Here is a 16,872-nt window from a genome sequence, read left to right on the forward strand (position 1 = left end):
GTCCGGCATTGACGGACAGGCCCCTCGTCCAATGGCAAGGCTCCGTTTACGGAGCCAGCCAATCAAGGACGAGGGCCGAACAAAAGCCACACTACAGTTCTCAACAGGATTTCGCCTGCGCGGAAAAGCTGCGCAGAGCGCAGCTTCCGCTAGGCGAAACCTAAAAAGGGAATAGAAAATAGCCTTAAACTTCTATAAAAAACTAATTTTTACGGCTAAGAGCCAATTCTTTATCCAAAGGATAGAGGAGTCAAAAAACTGTAGTAGAGAACTTTTCTCGACATTAAAAATGTTATCTTAGATAACAACTAACAACAATACACCTAGCAGTACGGATTTTTGTAACTCTATTGGTCAATTTTTTACTGACAAAGTGACATCTTTATGAGTCATTTAAATCAAAGAACCTCCAATCAGCGACCTTAGAGAACATCTCCCCTAGGAATACACCCCCTGCGGAGGAATCACCAGAGCCAGCGTTCAAGTTCTGCCCTCCAGGGCTAGAACAGGTCCTTCGGGCAGTAGTGTCTACAAAATCCGGTGCACTCTGGGATCCTTGTCCACCGAAAATTCTGCACCTCTTTCCTGAACTCCTCAGTGAGCAATTGACCAAACTCACAGAATATATAATTATCTCGGGGGGTCTACCCAACCCCATGGAAATCCACCTCAGTCCTTCCCCCTACTCAAAAAGCCCAACTTAGATCCACTAGAACCAGGAAGCTATAGACCAATAGCCAGGATCCCGTTTTGCGCAAAGGTCCTTGAGAAACTGCTGAATAAACAACTGGCTCAGTTTGCTAAAGAGGCAGACATCCTGGACCCATCTCAGTATGGATTTCGAGAGGGGCATGGTACCGAGACTGCACTGCTGATGGCGGTGGAAGAACTCAGGAGTGTGCTGGATGCCGGGGGGAAGGCCGACTTGATCCTGTTGGATCTTTTGGCGGCCTTCGACACAGTAAACCATGGCACCCTCCTGGACCGGCTGACAGCAGTGGGGGTCCACAGAGACGCAAGAACATTGTTGTCGTCATTTTTGAGAGACCGGACCTTCACAGTGGAGATGGGGAATGCTAAAATCCAAACCTTTCAGCTCCCCGTGTGGGGTCCCGCAGGGGTCCTCATTAAGCCCCACACTATTTAATCTATATGTATCACCACTGGCTGAAGTTATTAGGGAACATGGCTTCCTCCCAGTTTCATACGCTGATGACACGCAAATTGTGGTCACAATCTCCAAGGATATGTTAGGTACCGCTGATGGGTTTAGAAACTGTATGAAGCAGGTCCGCCTGTGGATGGAAAGAAACTGTTTGAAACTGAACGGAGAAAAAAGTGAAGTCATGATATTGGGGAGCAACACTGAAATTTGGTCTCCAAACTGGTGGCCTTCCAATCTCAGCAATTGCCCTTCACCGGTAATGAAAGTCAAAAATCTGGGAATGCTGATCAATAATAAGCTTACACTCGAAGCCCAAGTCAATAAATTATCATCAGCCTTGTGGAACACAATGAAAATGATTAGGAAACTAATACCTTATATCCCGTTGGATTCAAGGAAAACAGTGGTCACCACATTAGCCCTATCAAGACTTGACTATGGGAATGCGTTGTATGCCTGGATGCAGACCCAGCATTTGGTGAAACTTCAACGTTTGCAAAACTCAGCAGCTAGGCTGCTACTAAACATCCCTAGATCAGAACGCATCTCTCATCATCTGAATACCTTACACTGGCTCCCCATAGCGAAAAGGATTACATTTAAATCATTGTGTTTAACATATAAGGCACTGCAGGACTCGGGATCATTTTTTCTCAGAACGCACCTGAAACCGTATGTTCCAATAAGAGAATTGCGTTCCTCCCAAGCCAAACTAATTCAGGTTCCCCGTTCAAACAAGTTAGGTGGGGAGGCAGAAGCTTCCTACTACACGCTGCTAAGGACTGGAACCGACTTCCCCAGGCCATTAAAAATTGTACCTCCCTGATGTCTTTTAGAAAATGGACAAAAATCTGGCTTTTTAATGCACAATAACCATGCTGCTCCCTTAGTACTGCTCACACGTCCTCTGTCTAGCGCTAAGACGCCCATGGGCATATGCGCGCTTTAGAAAAATAAAAATCAAATTAAATCAAATCCAATTTATCAAAGTAACATTGTTTGTTTCTCATGCTCAGGCCTAACCTTTTGGATTTCCTCACGGGAAGTTCTATGGTGTGTTCTGCATGTACTGACTTGGCCTCCAGTTCTAGGAAGGATCACGTGAGCCTCGTTGTGTAAATTGGGTGGCAGTGCCAGTGAAGCCATTTGTGGCTGTCCAAGGTGCGATTGGGAATAGGCAGAGCTTCTCAGGGCAACTTGAATTGCATTGGGTTTTTTTTTTAAACATTGTTTTTAATAAACTACAGATGTATAGCAAAACATAACAGATGTATGACAGTCAAAGTACCATATACAGCCTTGTAGGCATCATCATCGGTCTACTTCCCACTAGTTTCAGGATATTTGGATAACAGATCGGTCATCAGCCCCCTCTATAAATACCCCTCATCATGCATCATGTCCCTTGTTACATTTCGTCAGATCCCTCTGTCTCCCACTTCTTCCAGACTTTACCCTACTTCGCAGATAAATTACGTTAGTTATTTGATATTGCACAAACAAATGCCAGAAGTCTAGCTTCTAGGTGTAGAAAACGGCATTAAATGGATGAACCATATAATCAGCAAACTAACAACACTACCATGTTAGAATTCAAAGTAGAAATAAGTAATCAACCGAATATTAATACTGAAAGACTGAAAGTCAAGTTAAAATGTTAGCAAAGGTTTGCATTTGCTGAGCAGGATGGGTTTTTCCGCCCAGAATAGCAGGCAGTCCTGCAGCCTCATGATAGTAGCCCTGCAGAAAACATGCAAAGGTGCTGCACGCTATCGATTCCATCTTCTTCCTTCCAGAATCACCTAATTTACGGTAGATAGTTTTATCTAAACTTTGGGATGGTTCATTTGTTCCCATTGGAGCTTGTATTTTCTCTCTCCCCAGCACCAGGCTTGCATTTCTATATACTCCCAGTACGCAGGCCAACCCCATCGGACTGGATCCTTGTGGCCTGTGATTGCCCTTTTCTGTAGGGTACAATTTCCAGCCGTATCCACCACTTTCAGTCTTCCGCTGCATCCGCTGAGGATCCAGAGTCCTCCACCACATCGAAGCAGATTCTAGCCGGTTGCCTCAGGACTTGGGGGGATCACAAGCAGATTCTAGCTGGTTGCCTCAGGACTTGAGGGGGATCACAAGCAGATTCTAGCTGGTTGCCTCAGGACTTGGGGGGGATCACAAGCAGATTCTAGCCGGTTGCCTCAGGACTTGGGGGGGGGGGTTGGGGGATCACAAGCAGATTCTAGCTGGTTGCCTCAGGACTTGGGGGGATCACAAGCAGATTCTAGCTGGTTGCCTCAGGACTTGGGGGGGATCACAAGCAGATTCTAGCTGGTTGCCTCAGGACTTGGGGGGGGGGGGGGGGGGGATCACAAGCAGATTCTAGCCGGTTGCCTCGGGACTTGGGGGGGGGGGGGGAGGGGGGATCACAAGCAGATTCTAGCCGGTTGCCTCAGGACTTGGGGGGATCACAAGCAGATTCTAGCCGGTTGCCTCAGGACTTGGGGGGTGGGGGGGGGGGCGGGGGGTTGGGGGATCACAAGCAGGTTCTAGCCGGTTGCCTCAGGACTTGGTGGGGATCACAAGCAGATTCTAGCCGGTTGCCTCAGGACTTGGGGGGGATCACAAGCAGATTCTAGCCGGTTGTCTCAGGACTTGGGGGGATCACAAGCAGATTCTAGCCGGTTGCCTCAGGACTTGGGGGGTGGGGGGGGCGGGGGGTTGGGGGATCACAAGCAGGTTCTAGCCGGTTGCCTCAGGACTTGGTGGGGATCACAAGCAGATTCTAGCCGGTTGCCTCAGGACTTGGGGGGGATCACAAGCAGATTCTAGCCGGTTGCCTCAGGACTTGGGGAGATCACAAGCAGATTCTAGCCGGTTGCCTCAGGACTTGGGGGGGGATCACAAGCAGATTCTAGCCGGTTGCCTCAGGACTTGGTGGGGGTCACAAGCAGATTCTAGCCGGTTGCCTCAGGACTTGGGGGGGGGGGGGGGGGGTTTGGGGGATCACAAGCAGGTTCTAGCCGGTTGCCTCAGGACTTGGTGGGGATCACAAGCAGATTCTAGCCGGTTGCCTCAGGACTTGGGGGGATCACAAGCAGATTCTAGCCGGTTGCCTCAGAACTTGGGGGGGATCACAAGCAGATTCTAGCCGGTTGCCTCAGGACTTGGGGTGGGGGGTTGGGGGATCACAAGCAGATTCTAGCCGGTTGCCTCAGGACTTGGTGGGGATCACAAGCAGATTCTAGCCGGTTGCCTCAGGTCTTGGGGGGGGTGGGGGGGGGGGGGGGGGTTGGGGGATCACAAGCAGATTCTAGCCGGTTGCCTCAGGACCTGGTGGGGATCACATGCAGATTCTAGCCGGTTGCCTCAGGACTTGGGGGGGATCACAAGCAGATTCTAGCCGGTTGCCTCAGGACTTGGGGGGGGGGGGGGGGATCACAAGCAGATTCTAGCCGGTTGCCTCAGGACTTGGTGGGGGTCACAAGCAGATTCTAGCCGGTTGCCTCAGGACTTGGGGGGGGGGGGGGGGGGGGGTTTGGGGGATCACAAGCAGGTTCTAGCCGGTTGCCTCAGGACTTGGTGGGGATCACAAGCAGATTCTAGCCGGTTGCCTCAGGACTTGGGGGGATCACAAGCAGATTCTAGCCGGTTGCCTCAGAACTTGGGGGGGATCACAAGCAGATTCTAGCCGGTTGCCTCAGGACTTGGGGTGGGGGGTTGGGGGATCACAAGCAGATTCTAGCTGGTTGCCTCAGGACTTGGGGGGGGGGGGGATCACAAGCAGATTCTAGCCGGTTACCTCAGGACTTGGGGGGATCACAAGCAGATTCTAGCCGGTTGCCTCAGGACTTGGGGGATCACAAGCAGATTCTAGCCGGTTGCCTCAGGACTTGGGGGGTGGGGGGGGCGGGGGTTGGGGGATCACAAGCAGGTTCTAGCCGGTTGCCTCAGGACTTGGTGGGGATCACAAGCAGATTCTAGCCGGTTGCCTCAGGACTTGGGGGGGATCACAAGCAGATTCTAGCCGGTTGCCTCAGGACTTGGGGGGATCACAAGCAGATTCTAGCCGGTTGCCTCAGGACTTGGGGGGGGGGGGGTTGGGGGATCACAAGCAGGTTCTAGCCGGTTGCCTCAGGACTTGGTGGGGATCACAAGCAGATTCTAGCCGGTTGCCTCAGGACTTGGGGGGGATCACAAGCAGATTCTAGCCGGTTGCCTCAGGACTTGGGGAGATCTCAAGCAGATTCTAGCCGGTTGCCTCAGGACTTGGGGGGGGGGGGGATCACAAGCAGATTCTAGCCGGTTGCCTCAGGACTTGGTGGGGGTCACAAGCAGATTCTAGCCGGTTGCCTCAGGACTTGGGGTGGGGGGGGGGGGGGGGTTTGGGGGATCACAAGCAGGTTCTAGCCGGTTGCCTCAGGACTTGGGGGGATCACAAGCAGATTCTAGCTGGTTGCCTCAGGACTTGGGGGGGATCACAAGCAGATTCTAGCTGGTTGCCTCAGGACTTGGGGGGGGGGGGGGGGGGGGGGGGATCACAAGCAGATTCTAGCCGGTTGCCTCAGGACTTTTGGGGGGGGGGGGGGGGGGGGGGGGATCACAAGCAGATTCTAGCCGGTTGCCTCAGGACTTGGGGGGGGGGGGGGGGATCACAAGCAGATTCTAGCCGGTTGCCTCAGGACTTGGGGGGATCACAAGCAGATTCTAGCCGGTTGCCTCAGGACTTGGGGGGTGGGGGGGGGGCGGGGGGGTTGGGGGATCACAAGCAGGTTCTAGCCGGTTGCCTCAGGACTTGGTGGGGATCACAAGCAGATTCTAGCCGGTTGCCTCAGGACTTGGGGGGGATCACAAGCAGATTCTAGCCGGTTGCCTCAGGACTTGGGGGGATCACAAGCAGATTCTAGCCGGTTGCCTCAGGACTTGGGGGGTGGGGGGGGCGGGGGGGTTGGGGGATCACAAGCAGGTTCTAGCCGGTTGCCTCAGGACTTGGTGGGGATCACAAGCAGATTCTAGCCGGTTGCCTCAGGACTTGGGGGGATCACAAGCAGATTCTAGCCGGTTGCCTCAGGACTTGGGGAGATCACAAGCAGATTCTAGCCGGTTGCCTCAGGACTTGGGGGGGGATCACAAGCAGATTCTAGCCGGTTGCCTCAGGACTTGGTGGGGGTCACAAGCAGATTCTAGCCGGTTGCCTCAGGACTTGGGGGGGGGGGGGGTTTGGGGGATCACAAGCGGGTTCTAGCCGGTTGCCTCAGGACTTGGTGGGGATCACAAGCAGATTCTAGCCGGTTGCCTCAGGACTTGGGGGGATCACAAGCAGATTCTAGCCGGTTGCCTCAGAACTTGGGGGGGATCACAAGCAGATTCTAGCCGGTTGCCTCAGGACTTGGGGTGGGGGGTTGGGGGATCACAAGCAGATTCTAGCCGGTTGCCTCAGGACTTGGTGGGGATCACAAGCAGATTCTAGCCGGTTGCCTCAGGTCTTGGGGGGTGGGGGGGGGGGGGGTGGGGGGATCACAAGCAGATTCTAGCCGGTTGCCTCAGGACCTGGTGGGGATCACATGCAGATTCTAGCCGGTTGCCTCAGGACTTGGGGGGGATCACAAGCAGATTCTAGCCGGTTGCCTCAGGACTTGGGGGGGGGGGGGGATCACAAGCAGATTCTAGCCGGTTGCCTCAGGACTTGGTGGGGGTCACAAGCAGATTCTAGCCGGTTGCCTCAGGACTTGGGGGGGGGGGGGGGGGGGGGGTTTGGGGGATCACAAGCAGGTTCTAGCCGGTTGCCTCAGGACTTGGTGGGGATCACAAGCAGATTCTAGCCGGTTGCCTCAGGACTTGGGGGGATCACAAGCAGATTCTAGCCGGTTGCCTCAGAACTTGGGGGGGATCACAAGCAGATTCTAGCCGGTTGCCTCAGGACTTGGGGTGGGGGGTTGGGGGATCACAAGCAGATTCTAGCTGGTTGCCTCAGGACTTGGGGGGGGGGGGGGATCACAAGCAGATTCTAGCCGGTTACCTCAGGACTTGGGGGGATCACAAGCAGATTCTAGCCGGTTGCCTCAGGACTTGGGGGATCACAAGCAGATTCTAGCCGGTTGCCTCAGGACTTGGGGGGTGGGGGGGGCGGGGGGTTGGGGGATCACAAGCAGGTTCTAGCCGGTTGCCTCAGGACTTGGTGGGGATCACAAGCAGATTCTAGCCGGTTGCCTCAGGACTTGGGGGGGGATCACAAGCAGATTCTAGCCGGTTGCCTCAGGACTTGGGGGGATCACAAGCAGATTCTAGCCGGTTGCCTCAGGACTTGGGGGGTGGGGGGGGGTGGGGGGTTGGGGGATCACAAGCAGGTTCTAGCCGGTTGCCTCAGGACTTGGTGGGGATCACAAGCAGATTCTAGCCGGTTGCCTCAGGACTTGGGGGGGATCACAAGCAGATTCTAGCCGGTTGCCTCAGGACTTGGGGAGATCTCAAGCAGATTCTAGCCGGTTGCCTCAGGACTTGGGGGGGGGGGGGGGGGGGGGATCACAAGCAGATTCTAGCCGGTTGCCTCAGGACTTGGTGGGGGTCACAAGCAGATTCTAGCCGGTTGCCTCAGAACTTGGGGGGGATCACAAGCAGATTCTAGCCGGTTGCCTCAGGACTTGGGGTGGGGGGTTGGGGGATCACAAGCAGATTCTAGCTGGTTGCCTCAGGACTTGGGGGGAATCACAAGCAGATTCTAGCCGGTTGCCTCAGGACTTGGGGGGGTGGGGGGGGGGGTGGTTGGGGGATCACAAGCAGGTTCTAGCCGGTTGCCTCAGGACTTGGTGGGGATCACATGCAGATTCTAGCCGGTTGCCTCAGGACTTGGTGGGGATCACAAGCAGATTCTAGCCGGTTGCCTCAGGTCTTGGGGGGGTGGGGGGGGGGGGGGTTGGGGGATCACAAGCAGATTCTAGCCGGTTGCCTCAGGACCTGGTGGGGATCACATGCAGATTCTAGCCGGTTGCCTCAGGACTTGGGGGGGATCACAAGCAGATTTTAGCCGGTTGCCTCTGGACTTGGGGGGGGGATCACAAGCGGATTGTAGCCGGTTGCGTCAGGACTTGGGGGGGGGGGGGGGGGTGGTTGGGGGATCACAAGCAGGTTCTAGCCGGGTGCCTCAGGACTTGGTGGGGATCACAAGCAGATTCTAGCCGGTTGCCTCAGGACTTGGGGGGATCACAAGCAGATTCTAGCCGGTTGCCTCAGAACTTGGGGGGGATCACAAGCAGATTCTAGCCGGTTGCCTCAGGACTTGGGGTGGGGGGTTGGGGGATCACAAGCAGATTCTAGCTGGTTGCCTCAGGACTTGGGGGGGGATCACAAGCAGATTCTAGCCGGTTGCCTCAGGACTTGGGGTGGGGGGTTGGGGGATCACAAGCAGATTCTAGCTGGTTGCCTCAGGACTTGGGGGGGGGGATCACAAGCAGATTCTAGCCGGTTGCCTCAGGACTTGGGGGGGGGGGGGGGGGGGGGGGGGGTCACAAGCAGATTCTAGCCGGTTGCCTCAGGACTTTGGAGATTGCATGCCATGGAAGCTGCCTGGTAGATGTTGGTACAGTGGAGCCAAAGATCCTTGCCAGTTTTGTGAAAAGTTTGTACTTGAACACAGATACTGCTCCTAGCCAAATACACTTTGCATTCTTGGGTTGTTATTTCTTTCTATTTTCTTAATGTTGCAGTTTGTTCCCTGCCTCTCTTCATGCTAACCTAACCATGTCTCTCCATTTGCAGGAGCGCTATCGGCAGGACTGCAATCTGGCGGTGCAGCTGCTCAAGTGCAATAAGTCCCACTTTAGGAACCACAAATTGGCTGATGTGAGTAGCTGCGCGTGTGATTTGCAGTTGTTTGTGCGTACTGTTTGCTTGTAACTGTGCACTGGAGGGGTTTGTTTCTGAACATTAAGGGTAAGGTGGGTCAGTAGGTACATTTCAGGCCGATGGCTGCACTTTGTGGTCCATAGTTACTTGTGGTGCGTTGCAGTTTGTAGCTGCATGCCGAGTGGTGCGGTTTCTGAACATGGAGTGATGGGAGGGATTTGTAGAAACATTTCGGGGCCGGGCAAACCTGTAGCTGCATTTTGTGGTCTATCTGCACTTACGGGAAATTTATGGTTAAACTTGTAGTGTGTCGGAGCACCCATAGCTACACCAGAGCCTTTAACTGCAATTAGGGGTACAAAGGTGGACTTGTGGTTCTATAGCGCCGTCGGGGATTGTTACTGATGATCTGTAGCCTCATTCAGTTGTGTGGCCTAGGGTTCACAGTGGCTACACTCAGCGATGAGGGCCTGCTTGTGCTCGCTGTGCTGCACATTAGGAGGTGGTCCTTGCCTACTGAGGTGTTCTATGGCTGTACCTGCTGTGGTGCCGCATTGTGTGATATATGGGAGTGATCTTCTCCCATTATAACACTCTTTAACTCCTAGGCAACCAGCCTCGTTAATAAGGGGGGCACCTTCCTCATTGTGGAAGCAGGGTGGCCTACAGGCCTTGGCCATACAGAGCAGCTGTGTATTGAAGCACAAGCATTCCAGAAGATTGTTCGACAGGCCGCTAGCTTGAAATTGAAAGGCTCCCCCACCACTTCTAGCCCAATTACACGTAGCTCTCTTCGATGCAAGATGGCCGCCGGGTAGGAGCTCTTGGTCGGAGCTCCGAGTGCTTGGGATTCCAATTCTGGATTTAATCCCTGTTAGCACTCAGCATCCCGGACATCCTTAGCTTCACAACTACAACAAATACCTCAAGTAACTGGAACATTATCTTATCGGCATGGGAGAGGACCTAATCGCCCCCGCCTTTGCCGGACACCGGGCTGCCACTGGCCATCGCAGGAGCCTAGGACGGACGTCTGACTGCCTGGAGCCTGCTGGGGCGCTGACCAGAGCCCGCAGGGGATACCTGATCGCAGACTGGGACCAGAGACCCCCCCCCCCCCCCTCCTTGTCCGGTCTCCAGGCTAGCCGGACGCTGGGCTGCCCCTGGACATCGGCGGAGCCCGGGGCGGATCCCCTGTCTGCCTGGAGCCCGCTGGGAGCTGGAGGCACGTATGGCGACTGGTGCCCGCTGTGAGGGACTGCGAGGGAGCTGCTCTGACATCAGAGGCGCTCGGTACGCCCGTGAGCATAGCTGTGGGGGGCGGATTCTGCCCGGGCTCATGCGGCGCCCATAGGAGAGTGGGCGTTCAGGCTCTGGGGGGTCGACTGAGCTGGCCCCCAACTACAACGGACTGCGTGAGCCGGCTGCGAGCAGGAGTGTTACGCCGCTGCACAGGGAACTGCATGAGTGGAGTCCAGAGGCTAACGGCGAGGAAAGTGGGAGACACACGACATCGCCTAGCGAGGCGGGAGGGGTTGCAGCTTAGGAGCTCTGGTCGACTTGCGGGCAACAGCGAGGTTCCCTCGGCGGACGTGACTCCCGGTGGCCCCCCTCATGCTGCTGCCGGGGCCCTGGGAGCGGACCTGCGGAGCAGACCTGCAGACCTACAGCCTTCTTGCGGTGCTGGCGGGGATCGAGGCTCCCCGGTCGTGCATGGGGTCTAGCATGCAGCCTGCCAGTAGTTCACCGCATCTTGAATATTTCACTTTTTGCCTAGACCCTCGATGCTTGCAAAACGCGATGTTGGCAAAACTGCACCCTCAACATTAAGGTACCAATTTAGCTGAAAATAACTATAAGGTATTTAATTTACTTCACTCGCCTCACATTTTTAGACCTCCATTGTTCAAAAGGGCAGGGGTCACTAACTGAAACTATAAATCTCCGCCTGTACCTCCAGATGCCCACGAGGCTCCTCGGCATAACTCCTCCACATAGGTCCACCAAAATAGAGATAAGACTCCCTCCCAGAAGGCTAAGATCTGGGCTTACTCAAATAGAAGAGAAACTGCCCTTCCCTGCTCTCAAAGCAAGAACAACAAACAGAGGACTACTGTCTCTAACTCCCCTACTTGGCGGCCATTTTAGACTGGTCTCTCTCAGTGGCGGCCATCATGGACTAGTCAATCTCACTATTGGAGCATGACCTAAGAACCGGACACATAGACTAATTTCAACTACCGCGCACCTTACTTAGCCTGTATCGACACTTTCTTGTGATAGTGTCTGCCTTTTATTGCAGTATTTTTACATCTATTTGTTTTTATGTAATTGTTTTTTACCTGTAATGCACCGATTGCTACCTCATATATTTTTGGGTGCTCACAGTTTACAACTATTTGTTTTTTTATGTATTGGTTTTATAACCTGTTTTTTATGTAATTGTTTTTTACCTGTAATGCACCGACTGCTACCTCATATATTTTTGGGTGCTCACAGTTCACAACTATTTGTTTTTTATGTATTGGTTTTATATCCTGTAATGCACCGACTGCTACCTCATATATTTTTGGGTGCTCACTAGTGTCACCTGATACATGTAACTCCTGTACTGCAACGTTTGCTACCACATATATTTTTTAGTTGCTCACTAATGTCACTTTTGATTCATGTAACTTACTGTTGCTTTTGTATTTTGCTCCAATATACCGTCCGCATTATACTTCTACTTGTATTCTGTACATTTCGGCAAACTGCACCCATTTAACTTTTAACTTTTTACTCCTGTAATGCACCGATGACTACCCCATGTATTTTGGCTCCTCACTAGAGTCACATGGGCTCTTTGTAACTTATTGTCTGCGCCTGTACCCTGTCCCCTAACCGCACCTACCTATACCGCCATTCCAACATGGATCTCATCGGCAAGCACACATATAAAATCAACTACCCACCCGCAATCACCAAAAAAGCAGCTAAACGCTTTAAACACAACTTCCTGCGGTCCCACTCTGAAACCCCCTTTGCAGACACCTACTTCTCACCGGTCAATGGATCCCTGAACACTGATATCATCTTCCACAACGCACGCAGAGCTCGCTGGAGAAAAGCGTTCCTCACCCTACTCACCGTCTCCACCACCAGGAAATCTGTTCATGGACTAACACTCTCCATCACACCATCCCAACTCTTCCCAGGCAGATCCACCATCACAATATACAATAACGGGATTGTCCTAATTCAATCCACAGACAGGAACCTGGAACTATTAGAAACCTGTTCCCCACCTTCAAAGAGCACCTCTCCAATCCTAGGACTCCAACGCATAGCACCCCCAATCCTAACACCCTTGAATCTACAGCCCCCACTCTCAACCCTTCTAACGTAGCCCAGCCCCAGAGCGACAGGCACTTCACCCCTAACCCCAGCACCTTAGTCATTCACCCACCTGCTGTAGCTACCCCACACTCCTCAATTACAGTCACAGATCTCTCCCCCACTTGCTTCAGCCTCACCCCCCCCCTATCAACACTGACCTCCACTCATTTCACCCCCATTCCTTTCACCCCTGACTCCACTGCTCTCACCCACAACCCCACCCCCTCCCCCCCCTACCAACCCTCGGACCTCCACACATACCATTAACACTCCTCTCTCCCCTGACATCACAGCTCCCACCCACAACCTAGTTCAGCTCCGGAACGACACGCACAACGACAATTCCCACCCTTTATCCCCTCCCATCCTCAGTCCCCACTACCCTCTGACTAAATACACAGAACACACCTCCTCTCTCAACTTAACTCCCCTTCCTCACAACAGGACCACCATCAATCCCATTTCCCCCCCCCCCCCCCCCCATTCTCAGCCCCCACTACCCTTACTGCACCCCCCCCCACCACCACTAACATACACCCATCCTCCACCCTGCTCTCTCCGCCTTCCATCAATGCCCTCTCCCATACCACCAACCCCCTCTACCTCATCCACACCCCTCCCGCCCAAACTCTCGCTCCCCCCTAACTCCATACCGTACGCTGACACTGACACAACGGAGCCCTGCACGAACACCAGCCTACTCCCCCACCTGCTCGCTAATTCACTGGTCAGTCATGCACCTCTGATCTCCGCTCCCACCTCTATTGCATACACCACGCTGGACAAGATTATGGCCACCCTCATCCAGGTCAAAGAAGACTTGCACATCATCAAAGAACTACTCTCCACACACCCCATACAACTCACACCCACCTCCACCTCTCCTCCAAACATGCCCCCCACCCTTCCGGTTGACTCTCTCACTCAACACTCCCCACACCTGACTTCAACCACTGTTCGCAATCGCAACAACCGCATGCGTCGCCCCTGCAACCCCTCACCCACCTCCACCTCCCCTCCCAACAGTTCCCCCTCCCTTCCGGTGGACTCTCCCACCCAACACTCCCCACACTGGACTGCAATCCCTGTTCGCAATCGCAACAACCGTCCTCATCGCCCCTGCAATCCGCTGTCAGACCTCGACACACTCACTCTCCTCCGCTCCTACAACACAGCCCCCCACACATCCACCGCACACCTTACCATACCCACCATACACTCAAATCCCCTTAGGCCCCCTACTCTAAACAGCAGAATCTCCATCCCTAATAACCTTAGAAAAGTCCCTCTATCTCTAGAACCCTCTACCACCCTCAACACACCCCGCCTCAAATGCACTCTCCTCAACTGCAGATCAGCCTCGAAACATTCCGCCGCCATCGCTGATCTCATCTTATCTCTGGACCTTGACCTAATCATTTTGAATGAAACATGGCTAACTGAATCTTCGTCACCTATAATGGGTATTCTGGTTCCTCCCAACTACCACATCATTAGACTTGACAGGTCCGGCAAATTAGGCGGTGGAATTGCATGCATTTACAGGAACAACCTCTCTGTTCCGAAAGTCAACTCCACCTCCCTACCATCCCCTACATCCTGTAATACATCTGCCTCGACATTATCAATGAGGGCAAACCGATATGCTCTCTGCACGGCATTTACCACCCACCCAGGGACAACCTTACCTTTTCCCAACAAATCATGGATATGATCTCAACCAATTCTGGACGGCAGCTCACCCAAATATACCTTGGTGACTTCAAGCTCCATTGGAACGACCGCAATGACGCGGTGGTAAATAGCCTTAAAAACTTCCTCAATGCCCATGACCTCACCCAAATATGCAACAGCCCGACCCACGTGAAAGGTTCTATCCTCGACCTTATCATTTCCAAAGAGGACTCTATCCAACTCGAGTCCATCCAACCCTGTGACTGGTCAGATCATCATATTGTCACATTCTTCATCAATGTAAAAGTTAAATCTAACCCAGGTCAATCCTCCAAGCCCAAAGTCTGGAAAAGAGACTTGAAAAAACTCAACCCAAGCTCTCTGCCTCCTAACAGCTGCAAACTCCTACTTCCACCTAACGGCACGACGGACGTTCAATCCTTGACTGACCACTATCTCAACGCTATGACCTCAATAATTAATGAGGCTGCACCGATGCAGCTAAAAAGAGTCTCCACCAAAATCTCCAATCCATGGTACGACGGGAGTCTCAATGAGGATAGACGAGACATGCGAATGGCAGAGCGCACTTGGAGATCAGCTCCCTCTGCACTGCACCTAAAAACTCTGAAGAAAAAGAGAAACGCCTATTTCAGGAACATTAAACACTGAAAATCTGATTTCTTCAGCCACCAGCTCGACCAAGCAAAAAAACGTCAGAGGAAACTGTTTGAGCTAATCAGAACACAAGCCAAGGAGCAACCCCAACCACTTAGCACGGTGCGCGAAGCTCCCTCCTGTGAAGACTTCTCCGCCTTCTTTATCCAAAAAACTGATCGCTCTTTATGCTATCTCCTCATTGATGCATGCCTCTACTCCAGACCCCACTGCATAGCACCCACTGAACCAAAAAACAATGCTACATGGTCATCCTTTGACACCTACTTCGAAGAAGAAATTGGCATACTACTCAGCACCTTGAAACCATCCAATCACCTCACAGACCCCCTTCCAGCTGGCGCTGTAGAAGACTTTACCCCTTTGCTTCTCCCACTCTGGACTAAAATTATCAACAGCTCGCTTCAACAAGGAATCATACCTGACTCCCTCAAAGTTGGACAAGTCACACCCTTACCTACAGCCGACCCCTCTGATCTGAACAATTACCGTCCCATTACCAATATTCCCACTCTTGCTAAACTGCTAGAAAAATGCGCACAACTACAATTGACTAAACACATTGATCAGTTTGAGCTACTCAACCCTCATCAATCAGGCTTCCGAGCTGGGCACAGTACAGAAACTGCTATGACTCACATAATTGACGACTCACTTCAAATCCTAGACCAAAACGACACCTGCCTCCTCATCCTGCTTGATCTCTCTTCAGCATTCGACACCGTTAAACATGAGAAGCTACTCGAACTACTAAACACAAGAATGGGTATATCTGGAACTGTTCTCAAATGGTTCACTTCCTTTCTACACAACAGATCGCAGAAATTAAAGAGCAACAACATGATGTCCTCGCCAATACCTGTATCGCTAGGCGTCCCCCAAGGATCCTCCCTATCCTCGACTCTGTTCAACCTAGTTATGGAACCTCTCACCACGTTGCTACAAGCATCCAATGTTCTCTTTCACATGTACGCCGACGACACCCAACTTTATCTCAAACTACAATCCCCCAAAGACATTTTGCTCCTGAACTCAACGATCAGAAGCACCCAATCCTGGCTTGCCGATAATCACCTCAAACTCAATGCGCTGAAAACAGAGTTCCTTTTGATCTCACCTCCAGCAAAGATCTCTACCACTCAAACTTGGCTTAAACACCTAACCGCACTCAATGTCCAATCCACCATCGTGGACTCAGCTAAATCTCTAGGCATAACACTTGACACCAATCTCAACATGCAGCAACATATCAGCAAGGCAACTAAGGGAGCGAACTTCCAAATTAATACCTTGAGGAAACTCAAACCCTTCCTCCCAGCCAAAGACTTCCAAACTGCAGTACAAGCACTAGTCATCCCTCGAATAGAATATGGCAGTATCGCCCTCTGCGGTCTCCCCCTTACCACTACGGCACCCCTAAGAGCTTCCCTAAACGCTGCAGCGAGACTCATCACGGGGTCAAAAAAGCACTCTCATATTTCCCCTGACCTAAAATCCCTGAACTGGCTGCCTTTTGAAGACAGAATACACCTGAAAATTGCCTGCATGACACACAAGGCGGTACACCTGAACTCACCCGGCTACCTCACTCAGAAGCTGACAATCTCTGGCGGCTCTAGAAGCACTAGAAGCACAAACAATCTTCTGCTGAAGCCTCGAAGATTTCGGAAGGAAAAAACTTATAAGCGCTCCTTCTCAGGAATGGCACCCAGGATCTGGAACTCACTCCCTCCTGAAACCAGGCTCATCTCCTCCACTATACGTATTAAGAAAGAAGTAAAAGCTATCCTCATGGCTAAATACACTTGAACTACTACTTCGGACTCTTAAAGAATCTACACAGATCTTTACTACCTGTTCGACCTCTTTGCTTATTTGTATTATTTGTTTTATTGCCTTACATCTATTTGTACTGTTAGCTTTACTGACTTACCCGTTTGACTAGGAGCATGTACCCTCTCTTTGTAAAGTGCTCTGATATCTGCAAAGATCTTGTTCGCGCTATATAAAACTTCCAAATAAATAAATAAATAAATGAAGACAACCTGTGTTTACAGCTCCTGCATTCAGTTTAGTTTTTGGCTTAGTAAGTACTGGCATTGGGCTGAGTGCCCACGACTGGCATATAATAGGTT

The 16,872-nt window shown here is 52.3% G+C and overlaps 1 protein-coding gene across 3 annotated transcripts in view; it reads left to right on the top strand.

Moving 5' to 3' along the window:
- The window catches only part of TJAP1 (tight junction associated protein 1), a 470,521-nt gene that overhangs the window by 389,511 nt on the left and 64,138 nt on the right, over window positions 1-16,872 (top strand). For all 3 annotated transcript variants that reach the window (XM_086926000.1, XM_086926002.1, XM_086926001.1), the window contains one exon: window positions 8,921-9,004. In XM_086926000.1, coding sequence (XP_086782126.1) covers window positions 8,921-9,004 — 84 coding nt within the window. The remainder of the gene's footprint in view (window positions 1-8,920; window positions 9,005-16,872) is intronic.

This window comes from Lissotriton vulgaris, chromosome 6, assembly GCF_964263255.1.
Source record: "Lissotriton vulgaris chromosome 6, aLisVul1.2, whole genome shotgun sequence".
Lineage (NCBI taxonomy): Eukaryota > Metazoa > Chordata > Amphibia > Caudata > Salamandridae > Lissotriton > Lissotriton vulgaris.